The sequence below is a fragment of the Engraulis encrasicolus genome, chromosome 11, assembly GCF_034702125.1.
Source record: "Engraulis encrasicolus isolate BLACKSEA-1 chromosome 11, IST_EnEncr_1.0, whole genome shotgun sequence".
NCBI classification, from domain to species: domain Eukaryota; kingdom Metazoa; phylum Chordata; class Actinopteri; order Clupeiformes; family Engraulidae; genus Engraulis; species Engraulis encrasicolus.
This window is the reverse complement of record NC_085867.1, coordinates 25,366,423-25,378,922: the sequence shown is the minus strand read 5'-3', so window position 1 is coordinate 25,378,922 and position 12,500 is coordinate 25,366,423. Positions and strand designations below refer to the sequence as shown.

The 12,500-nt window shown below is 46.9% G+C and overlaps 1 protein-coding gene across 5 annotated transcripts in view; it reads left to right on the top strand.

Annotated features, from left to right (window-relative positions):
• The window catches only part of fcho2 (FCH and mu domain containing endocytic adaptor 2), a 113,079-nt gene that overhangs the window by 68,400 nt on the left and 32,179 nt on the right, over positions 1-12,500 (top strand). For 4 of the 5 annotated variants that reach the window (XM_063210273.1, XM_063210272.1, XM_063210271.1 and 1 more), the window contains 4 exons: positions 359-418; positions 3,178-3,357; positions 8,656-8,680; positions 12,050-12,100. In XM_063210273.1, the coding sequence (XP_063066343.1) occupies positions 359-418; positions 3,178-3,357; positions 8,656-8,680; positions 12,050-12,100 (316 nt within the window). The remainder of the gene's footprint in view (positions 1-358; positions 419-3,177; positions 3,358-8,655; positions 8,681-12,049; positions 12,101-12,500) is intronic. The other variant, XM_063210270.1, reaches the window with a different exon arrangement.

Below are 12,500 nucleotides of genomic sequence, written 5' to 3'. Positions count from 1 at the left end.
TCATGCCATACAGCTCATAGGTGTGTGTGTGTGTGTGTGTGTGTGTGTGTGTGTGTGTGTGTGTGTGTGTGTGTGTGTGTGTGTGTGTGTGTGTGTGTGTGTGTGTGTGTGTGTGTGTGTGTGTGTGTGTGTGTGTGTGCGCGTGCGCGCACCTATGTGTTTGCACACCTGTGTGTGTGTGTGTGTGTGTGTGTGTGTGTGTGTGTGTGTGTGTGTTTGTACGCACCTATGTGTTTGCACACCTGTGTTTGTGTGTGTGTGTGTGTGTGTGTGTGTGTGTGTGCGTGCGCGCGCGTGCGTGCGTGTGCACACTGCTTGTTAATGTCTGAGCCTTCTCTGTTGCCCGTTTTCTCTGCAGAATGTGCCACAGGTGGACGAGGAGGGATTCTGCATACGCCCAGAGCAGAACGAGAATGATATCCTTAAAAAAACACACACACACTCACATGCACGCACACACACATACACATACACACACGCATGCATGCACGCGCGCACGCACGCACACAGAAAGCATGAAACACTCCTGCAGTCAGGAGGACAGGATGTCAGCACAAAGCATTGGACACTCTGATTTCCCACCCACTGAAATGGTGTTAGATGTGTAATGGATGAGAAAAACATTTTATTACGTTCAGATGCTCATGACATGCTGTAAAGATCTGGCCATTTGTGTGTGTGTATGCGCGTGTGTGTGTGTTTGTGTGTGCAGTATGCATGTGTGTTTGTGCGTGCGTGCCTGCGTGTGTGAGTTACATCTGAGACTAGGGGGAGACCAAGTTACATTACATCCCCAAATAAACAAGTCCGACAGGCGGACAAAGACGCGCCCGATGGCGGCCAAGATAGTGTTTTGGCCGATTTAAAGAATGCGTTTCAGACGGACCGACCGACAGACAGATATACCCTGTTATAGAGATGCTAGGACGCATCTAAAAACTAAAAATGGAGAGAATCTGGTGCCACACGGATGATTATTTTTTGTGATTTATTTCTAGTGCATTAAGACTAATGACTCTTGATGAAGACGCTTGTCAGAACGTTACCGCACAAATACACCTAGCGCGACACGATTGAAGCGACAGAGAATCGCTTCTGTGCAGCAAGAGCGATTGAAGCGACTACAGTATGTCCGTTACAAGCAGAAGGCAAAGCATTCAAACATTCCCATTGGCTGTGGTCACTGACCTCTGTACAGTCATTGGCTGTAGCGGTTGGTCGCCGAACCGCGTCATAGAAAGTTGAAAGGATTTCAACTTCCAACTGTCGCTCTCGGCGTGCGAGTCGCCTTTAGCCTCCAGAATCACTTTTGTCGCGCGACTCAGTTAATTACTCCCGTCAATTACTTCCGTCGCTCGCCTCGCTCTTGTCGGGCTAGGTGTATTTGTGCGGTTAGTCTTAATGAACGATAAGAAACAAGTCCGACAGGTGGACAAAGATGCGTCTGCCCCCTTAAAATGGGTACCCAAAGCAGGATTCCACCATACTAGTCACGTTGATATCTCACCAAGTGAAGTTTTTTAGATGAGTAATGGATGAGAACAACAAACATGTTATGACCTTCAGATGCTGTTGACATGCTGTAAAGATCTGCCCATTTGTGTGTGTGTGCTTATGTTTGTGTTCTTGCGCGCGTGCATGCGTTGCGTGCTCGCATGTCTGTCCATCCTCCGTGCAGACCAGAGGGGTCAGCTTCACAGTAACAGCAAATGAGCATCAGCTGCTGACACTGGGCTGGGGGTTGAATGAGGATGACCACATCCCCTCACGGCTGGAACACATTCTGAACTGAATGGAGCCCAGTGTGTTGAATGTGGTTCTTCGCAGTACACAAGGGCTCCTCACCAGGTTAACAACAGGCAGCTACAGTAGAATAGAGTTGCTTAGCACCCAGTGTGGTCCTTTGGACACTGCCCACTGGCTCTTTGGCAGGGTGTACCTCACCCCAGAGAATCCAAACCAGAGGTTCCCCACATGGTTCTTGCGGGAGAACCGGAGCTCCCTAAGCAAGGAAGGGATTCCCAAATTGGGTCTCACCGGCCCCGAGCAAGGGGCTCCCAACATGGTCCATGGGCTCTACATCAAGGTAGCCCAACAAAGTACCCAAAGGGGATACTTAAAAAAGGGGGGGTGATTACCTCAGTGTTCCCGTCATCTTCTCAACAACTAACCAAACAAACAAACATCAGCTTTCATGGAGAATGGCCATGTTATTGTACATGCCCTCATGGCTGGTACTGATTCCCCACCGAATGAAGCTTAATGACCTGACTGAGGTCCCTCGCACTACTCGACATGGTGCGTGTGAGCACCAAAGCAGGGGCACTGTAAAATGGGGCTCTCTACGACGTGGGTCTTACACTCCCAATACAGGGGTTCCCAATATTGTACCCTGGAGGGATGCTTTTTTTTATTATTTAGAAAAAAAGGAAGTGATTTCTACATTGTTCCAATCGGTTCTTCTCAACCAACAGTCGTCACAGCGGGTGATGACTGTTTGTTGAGAAGAACCGATTGGAACAATGTAGAAATCACTTCCTTTTTTCTTTTTTTTAACGGAATGTGGTCCTTTAGAGCAGGGGTTACCAAATTTTACCATGACCCATATGTCGGTAGATTCTAGCCAAGGACCCCACTTACATAAGTCATGCCACACTGTTTTTTCTTTCTTTCTGTGCACCCCCTTTTATGACCATAGTCTATACCTGTGTGTCAGTGCCCCATTGGGATATATAAAATAACGTTTATAGTACTATGGTCAGAGATGCAATCGATTATTTAATGCGATTCTGCATTTTAAGCTTATTGTTTAGTTTATTTTCGATTATTTATTTTGCTTTGTTATACTGTTTTTTTTTTGTTTTTTTTTTTTAACCAACTTGCCCCCGTCCCACATTTTGAAAGCCCCTGCTTTTGGAGTACAGCAGGGCTCCTCAAAACATTGTCAAGATTTCTATTTATTCTATTCTATTCTATTCTATTCTATTTATGTCTTAGACATACGCATAGCCAAACATACTCCTGCACGTCATCCCAAAAGGTAGTGCTGTGTTGTTAAGTGCTGGGTTGGCAAAAGTTTTGGAAAATGTGAAGTAGAACTCATTAAACGAGAAAGCGAAGGCATGATGATGAGGTTGGTGTTGTAGTCATTCATTCCTTAACTTCCATTCTGCACATGCCAAAGAGAACTCCTTCTATTCGTCGAGTGACTCGGAGGACGAGGACGAGCCTCGCCGCTTCCACGTGGAGATCAAGCCGGTGGCGGCGAGCAACACGCACAGCAGTGAGCAGCAGAGGGCCACCATAGACCAGCTCAAGGCCTCCATAGGAAACATCACACTATCGCCATCCGCATCGGTAAGACACGCACGCACGCACGCACGCCTACACACACACACACACACACACACACACACACACACACACACACACACACACACACACACACACACACACACACACACACACACACACTCTTAGGGATAAGGTTCCTCCAAAGCCTCCCCTCTCCTCTTCTCTTCTTTCTTCTCCACCTCTCCTCTCCTCTCCTTTCTTCTCCACCTCTCCTCTCCACCTCTCTCCTCTCCTGTCCTGTCCTGTCACCTCCTCTTCTGTCAGATCTTCTCTTCTCTTCTCTTCTCTTCTCTTCTCTTCTCTTCTCTTCTCTTCTCTTCTCTTCTCTTCTCTTCTCTTCTCTTCTCTTCTCTTCTCTTCTCTTCTCTTCTCTTCTCTTCTCTTCTCTTCTCTTCTCCTGTCACTAGGGGGCAACATTTCCTCATGCATTGCTTTGCTGCACCAGGCAAGTCCATGACTCTATTTGTGCCCTGGGGACCTCTTTAAAAGCAAGGCATTTCTCCCAGCCAGATGACACTTTACAAGCCCAGTAAAGGTCTTCACATCACTCAAAAGTCACTGGCTGTGACCCTTACCTTAACCCCGACCACAACCTCACAACTGTTGACATTTTCTGGCATGGAAGAGAGCATGTCATTCTCATGGCAGAAAGACTTTATCCACCTTGTAACTCCACCCTCTAACCCCGCCCATTTCAATGCTTATCCTTATCCCACATGTCCGGTCTGCTTGTTCCGGTTCCTTCTGAAGTTACTTAGCACTAGCAACTGCTACCAAAGCAGTAATGGTGCCACCCTTCTTACCGTGGATTATAAGGTTGGATATCCTAATTTCCATAGGGGATTTGTGGAGTCCCATTGGGCATGATCGTGATGAAGCAGTCCTGCTTTTGCTAGGCAGTGGGCATGCACACTTTGCCAGTTTGATGCATTGTGGTTACCAGAATGCATCAAACTGGCAAAGTGTGCATGCCCACTGCCTAGCAAAAGCAGGACTGCTTCGTCACGATCGTGCCTACTGGCACTGACCTGATCCGCCTGTACCCATCAGCCATTGCAGCTGGGTGGTGGACCCTAGTGTTGCTAGTCGTCACCAGAGCCATAGAATTCAGATTTGTGATAACTGGGGTACAGCAAGTCGGTTTGTGACATGATTCACAGACATTCCAATAATTGTAGGTAGCGGCTTTCTTTTCGCCAGAGACTAATAAAGAACCACTACATAACAAGCAAAGATGACATAAAATGGGAGCTCAGTGGCGCAGCATGGTAAGCCCCCCACATTTGGGCACACTTTCCTGTGTTTGAGGTTCACTTCCTGGAACTATTTTGGAACTATGTCAATGGTGTTCTGTGTGCACTGAGGTGAATGGCATTAGCCTAACTCTTACTTCCATGCCTCTGGTCGTCACCATCGTGATACGAACCGGTAGCCAGTCAGGTGTTTCAGCCATTGACACGCCTCACGCCAGCCACACTTGGAAGTGAAATGAGTGAATTGGGGTGAAATTCAGTGTTCCACTATGATGGCTCAACAGTCAACAGGCCGTAGTCAAATCACGTGAAACCTTCGCGTTGTTGATTTGATTGCCCGCCGCCGTTGAAAATCGTTCCTGATTAGCATGAGATTAAACTCATCTCAAACTTTTCGCTTCACTCTTTAGCCCCCTCTTCGTTTGCCTCGTATGAATGAATGACAAATTTCGCTTTGCTCTGCAAAATGTGTGTGTGTGTCCCAGCTGCCAGAGGGACAGTGATCGGCCTCTCAATTCACACACACACACACACACACACACACACACACACACACACACACACACACACACACACACACACACACACACACACACACACACACACACACACACACACACACACACACACACACACACACACACACACACACACACACACACACACACACACACACACCTCAGAAGAACCTCTTGGCTGTCCTCAGATCACTGGGGGTAGTGGGCTGTTCCATATGTTTAGCACAGTGAATGTGCGTGTATGTACGTGTGTGTGTGCGCATGTGTGTGTATGTGCATGTGTGTGTATGTGCATGTGTGTGTGTCTACGTGCACAAAAACATCTGGGTGTTGTTGGTAAATAGGTCCATGTGCCTTCCTGTGTGTGTACTGTATGCGGGTTCCGGCAGGAAGTGTGAGTGTGTGTGTGTGTGTGCGCGCTTGTGTGTGTGTGCGTGTGCGTGTGCGTGTGTGTGTGTGTCCTTCTCCTCTCTGCTTTAATCAGTGTCTGTACTGGACTCTAGTAGGCATCTTTTTTGCATTTCTCTCCCTCTCTGTCTCCCCTTCTGGTCCTTATTGTGTGTGTGTGTGTGTGTGTGTGTGTGTGTGTGTGTGTGTGTGTGTGTGTGTGTGTGTGTGTGTGTGTGTGTGTGTGTGTGTGTGTGTGTGTGTGTGTGTGTGTGTGTGTGTGTGTGTGTGTGTGTGTGTGTGTGTGGGGTGCAAGTCTGGTCTTCCCTGCGTCACAGAAGTCCATATGAGTTTTATTCTCTTGAACCAAACACGTCACACACACAAGCTTACAGTACTTATGCCCTTCTCTCTCTCTCTCTCTCTCTCTTTCTCTCTCCCTTTCTCTCTCTCTCTCTCTCTCTCTCTCTCTCTCTCTCTCTCTCCATCCACACTTCTCTCCACACATTCCTCTTTTTCTCTTTCAACTCTCTCTTACTCACACTTTTACTTCCAGTCCAGCATCCATTAAATTCTCTCTGTCCCTCCTTCTTTCCCTTCCTCCTCCCCGCCTTCCCTCCTTTCCCTCATGCCCCAGTCTCTCTCTCTCTCTCTCTCTCTCTCTCTCTCTCTCTCTCTCTCTCTCTCTCTCTCTCTCTCTATTTCTCTAAGACTGTGTATGAATGCGTGAGTGTTGACTCATGTACTGTAAATGGTGAAAATGATGCATTTCTACAAAAACACGCCGGCTAAAGTGCGAGTGTGTGTTCGTGGTAAAGTGTTTGCCGGGCAAATGTTTGCTTTTGCCTTCTCCACTTTTTCAAGTGTTCTGTAGCACCCATCTCTCCTTCCACACTCTCCTTTCTTTCACCTCTCTCTCTCTCTCTCTCTCTCTCTCTCTCTCTCTCTCTCTCTCTCTCTCTCTCTCTTCTCTCTCTCTCTTCTCTCTCTCTCTCTCTCTCCCCTTCTATGTCATTCTCTCACTGCCCCCATTGCGGGTATTTATGTAGCTTTCTGCTTGAACCCAGGCCAGTCCATGTAATAAATGAGTTTTCTAAACACCACGGCTTAACTTCTCAAATATTTTCACGCCCGAGACAGAGGCGGGAAAGGAGTGAGAATGAGGCAATAAAATCTAGTTTGAAAAAAGAAAAGAAAGAAAAAGAAAGAGAAGGAGCACTCCTCACTTCTCCGAGCCCCCGGAGTTTATTCTTGTGCATATTTTTAAGGCAGAGATCCTGTCAAGAAGGTTCTATTTAGATTGCAGCTCAGCGGCCAATCAAACTGCTCCTACCCCGTCAGGCATTCCGAAGCCGTGTTTTGATTGGTCAAAATAGTGTTTGACTCTGCCTGACCGTTTTTTTTTCCTGCTTATACGGGAGTCCGAACACCAGAGGCTTCATTGATCTCTCTCTCACACTTATTCTCTGTCTCTCTCTCTCCCTCTCTCCCTCTCTCTCTTATTCTCTCTCTCTCTCCCTCTCTCTCTCTTTCTCTCGTTGCTGCCCCATATTGACAGATGTGTTTAGGGTTAAATGTTCTCAAGTTTAAAACCGTACGGATAATGAATGCCGTGTCATATGGTACAAATTACAGAAACATTTTCTTTCCATTTTTCATCTCTCTCTTTTTCCTTTCCTTCATTCATTTGTTCTCCTGTTCTCTCTCTCTCTCTCTCTCTCTCTCTCTCTCTCTCCTCTCGTCTTTCTCTGTCCCTCGCTCATGCCACATGTATGGATTGCATCTTCTACTGTGTGTGTGTGTATGACATTATTTTCTCACTCCCTCTCTTCCTTTCTCTTTCTCCTCTTCCTCTTCCTCTCTCTCTTCCTTTTCCTCTTCCACTCTCTCCTATTCTCTTTTTGCTTTCTGCCTGTGTGTGTCTCTCTCTCGTCCTTCCTCACCTCGTCCCTCTTTCACACACACACACACACACACACACACACACACACACACACACACACACACACACACACACACACACACACACACACACACACACACACACACACACACACACACACACACACACACACACACACACTCTCTCTCTCTTTTCCCCTCTTGTTTCTCTCTCTGTCTCTCCATCTTTTGCCCTCCCTGCCTTCTGTAAGTACAGTGTGTGCGCGCGCGTGCGTGTGTGTGTGCGTGTGTGTGCGTGTGTGTGTGTGTACGTGTGTGTGTTCTTACTACAGTAGGATGGTTGGTGTGGTGTGTGGCCTAGCAGCTGTAATTGTAGCCATTTGCCTTCCTCTGCCTCTGGCTGGGACTTACAGCACAGCACGCCGGGCTTCAGCTCTATGTGGCACTGTATACTAACGTGTGTGTGTGTGTGTGTGTGTGTGTGTGTGTGTGTGTGTGTGTGTGTGTGTGTGTGTGTGTGTGTGTGTGTAGTGTGTGTGTGTGTGTGCGTGTGCGCGTGTGTGTGTGTGTGTGTGTGTGTGTGTGTGTGTGTGTGTGTGTGTGTGTGTGTCTGCGAGCATTGGTTTCATTTCCAGTGCCACTGTGAATTTGGCCTGCCAACGACGTTGATTGGCTAAAACACGTTCCTGTTCGTGTGTGTGTGTGTGTGTGTGTGTGTGTGTGTGTGTGTGTGTGTGTGTGTGTGTGTGTGTGTGTGTGTGTGTGTGTGTGTGTGTGTGTGTGTGTGTGTGTTGGTGAAGGACGTCTTTTTGGGCTCAGACGTCAGGTAGAGTAACAACATTTAATGTCCATAAATTAATTAGTAATTGGTGGTTGCATAATTGGTGAATATGCTGCAATGGACATGCCTCTTCGATAGTCCACTAAAAACAAACAAACAAACCAACAGAAACCCAAACAATAATGGCACTGGCTGTCGTGCCCCCCTGACATGTTCTACTGCTGAAACAGACCCTACTTGAACAGGACTGGCCGCGCACGCCGACACCGTCAGTGTGAAAGGCAGAGTAGAACACACCGGCCGAAACGAAGCAGAAAGACCTCATTCGTCTCGCTTCCGTTCCGTTTGGCCTTGGTGTGTCTGACGCCTAATGTATCAGTTGCATCATTGGTGGTCATGGTAGTTATGCATTATGTATTACAGCTGTCTGATTTCTGTCTTTCTTTTGTTTGTTTTTCAGGTTCAGATGAGGAGGAACCAGTCCAGTAAGTGTTATGTACTTTTGTGTACTTTTCCCTAATGTAGGATTTCTCCTAGCCCACTCCCACAATCAAACAACCTGCCTTCCATTCCCCCCAGTCCTGTGTGTGCATTAGATTTCATTAGTAGACTGAGGGCTAGATATCGTCACTCTCGAGTGGCAACTTGATTTTATTAATATAACCTCCTGACAGTATGCAAAGCAATATTCTGGCTGTTGCCACCCTGAAAAGTTGCACGTTGATTTTAAAAAATAATGAAAATAAAAAAGACTGGGGATGACGTCACATAATGGACAGTCAATGGGAAGTCTCTGCCCATCAAAGTTGAAAAGAGAATATTTATCTGCATATCAGGCTTTTTTTCATAGGCAGATAATTCACCTAATCATTGAAACAACGTGGGCATTTCATTCCTGACCATGTTGCTGTTACTGGAAAAAATAGCACAGCTTGCATTTCTTTACTGACACAGTTTTTTGGCGAATTCATCTACCCCCGACACATCATTACTCTATTGCTTTGAGGGAACAGACCTGTACTCTTTTTGACATTTTTCTCTCATTGCCTAGTGAAGATTGGACAACCGAACACTAACACTAAGAGTGAAAAAGAGCACTTCTGAAAGTTTGAGCATACTTACCCCAACTTGTAACTTTTTGCCATCAAATCTGACGGCTCCGGGTAGCATGCGCGCTAGCTGCTTTCTGCCCCGTTCACTTTGCATTGATGTGATGTCACTCGGTCGGCTAGTTTTTGTTGTAATTTTTATAAATCAATGTGCAAGTTTTGAGGGTGGCAACAGCCAAAATATTGAATGATGGGTTTGTCAGGGGGTTATATCGGCAAAAATAAAGTTGCCACTCATTACCACCAACGAACTGACAAGATATGAGTCTTGGTCCATCTACTATAGGGACTCACTAGAGCAGCAGTTCTCAACGTTTTTTGAACAAACCTTCACCTCAAATCTCGACCTCGTCTCCTTGACCTCATCATAAGGCCTAAGGACTATGTAATGCTCCCTGGGGGGTGGAAGAGCCCCTGTTGAGAAACACTACGCTACAGCTGTGTGTGTGTGTGTGTGTGTGTGTGTGTGTGTGTGTGTGTGTGTGTGTGTGTGTGTGTGTGTGTGTGTGTGTGTGTGTGTGTGTGTGTGTGTGTGTGTGTGTGTGTGTGTGTGTGTGTGTGTGTGTGTGTGTGTGTGTGTGTGTGATGAATGATGTTTCAACAGAGACTCACTATAGTCCTGTGTTTGCGTGATGTTTCATTAGTGACTCACCAGAGTCCTATGTGTGTGTGCTGTGCACCGTGCGTGATGTTTCATCGCTGACCAAGGGGGCAGCCATTTTGGTTCCTGTGCCGTTAGCTTCCTGGCCTGGGCTGAGTTAATAATGAGGCCCTTTTCATCATATTTACCCAAAGAGTCTTCCAAAGCCAACTCTGGCCCTGTGCAAACAAACAGGGCCCAGTTTGTACAAGTGCTCCCCATCCAGCAGACACACACAGAGCCCCAGCCCCCCCACATGCTGCGGAGCAAGATTAATTGCTTAATTGTGTGTTTATGTTTTTTCGTCTCGCAATCATATAAGTTTTTACATATTTTCTGTGGAATTTGGGGCTTTCAAGTGGAGACAGCTGCATGATTTATAAGCTTGTTCCGTGCATGCCCGTGACACTTTGGGGCGGGGAGGGGGGGGTTCCAGATTTATGCCTGCCTGCATGCATGCTCGCACGCTCTATCATTTTAATGTCTCGTCCCAGATAGCACGGTGATTACAGCCTAGACATGCCACAGGAATACCAGTACATTAACCATTTACATCCCATTCTACACGCCATGCCATCCCATCCCATCTCCATGCCATTGTTCCTCCACGCAGCCATGCCATGCCATGCCATGCAACGCAACCGCCCAACCCCATCGCGCCCACAAGCTGGGGCTCTTACCCAAAAAGGCACTTACTGTATTGTACAGCACTGGCCCATTGTTTCATTTCAGTGGCGTACTGCAGCAGCAAGGAATTAAAGGACCTCCGTCTGGCTTTTAAGAGTGGCCTACACGAAGTGTAGTGCGCGAGCCGCGTACCGGCTTTCAGCTCAGGTCGAACTACACTGATTCGTATCGGCAGGTAGAGTGAGGAGACAGCCGGGACACAAATCTCGAGTAGACTTCGCATGTACAACCAATGCACGCACACCACCCTCTACATTGGGGCAAAGAGCTGTACAAAACTGTACAAAAGAAGGAAAGTGGGCACGGAAAGACTGACTATTAGGCTAGGGCTACACTTGGATTAGATGTGTTACGTTACGTTAAGTCAAGTCAAGTGGCGTCAAAAATACATTCAAAAGAATTGGCTAGTTTTTAGAATTGGCTAGTGTTTTCGAATGTTCGCTCCGAAGCAACTTTATTTTTATGGCATGATGAGAAGACTGAAGGTCCCAGTTGACCAGTAAAACCACCCCAGTGTTCCAGTCTATGAAGTAGTGTGGCATGATCAACTCTATCGAACGCTGCACTTTAGTCTAAGTCTTGCCAGCATTAGAGTTCAGATGTACGTCATTAATAACGTTAGTAAGAGCTGTTTCAGTGCTGTGACTGGCATGGAAACCTGATTGAAATTTAGTTAGTCATTTGATGTTAGAAAAGAAGATAATTGGTTAAAAACAATTTTCTGTATCATTTTACCAATGGATGGTAGATTACTGTAAATGTGGGCCTATCATTGTTTAGTACCAATGCATAAAGAGTGCTCTTTTTCCATAAGGGTTTTACAACTGCTTCCATCTTGAGGAGGCTGAAGGTCACAGTGTTTTCACAGCTATAGTAGAGTGCCTGAAGCCTGTCTGCCGTTATTGCTACCCTTAACTCACTTAAACCATGAGGTTAGAATTTTTGGAGCCGTATGCATCTGGTCAAACCTCCAGCAGACACACAACATCTGTGGAGGCCCTTTGCTACTTTTAACACTAAAACAAATGACCACAGATCCCATGTTAAATATACTTTTACTCATAATTCTCAGTTTGGGACGTGTGTGTATAGTGCAGTGGTAGTTCAGGTGGTAGAGGAGCCTCTTCTGCAACCAGAAGGTTGCAAGTCCGAGCCCCGCTCTGCCTGACCCCATCGATGTGTCCTTGAGCAAGATACTTAACCCCAAGTGGCTCCCAGTTTCAGGGTGGTACCCTGCGTGGCAGCCATTGCCACTGGTGTGTGAATGGGTGAATGTGAAGCATACAATGTAAAGCGCATTCAGTGCTCTAAGGAGTGGAAAGGCGCTATATAAATGCAGTCCATTGACCATTTCCCATTTGTGTGTGTGTGTGTGTGTGTGCTCCTCACCTGTGTGTTGTGTTCTGCACACACCTTAGGGGTGCCAGTGCGGCCCACTCCCCCCTCTCGCCCTCCTCTTAAGCCAACAGGTGAGTATGACTGAGGTGGTGGAGGAGGATGAGGATGTCAGGAGAGAGCCAGTCTGTCTTTCCTATCCAACAGAGGGGAACCTTTCTTGGCTCACCCACACACACACATACAGGAAACATGTATACATACCCACATGAATTCAGACACACACACACACACACACGCACATACACACACACACACACACACACACACACACACACACACACACACACACACACACACACACACACACGCACATACACAGGAACCTCAGCCTATCTCTTACGCATCCGTCCAAGTCCATGTCTACGTATACAGGTGTCATGGTGTGACAATGGCACTGACAGCACTTCTCGCAGTGACTCGGGCATCATTTTCATTACACTTGAGACATGCACCTACCACATCGCTAATGCA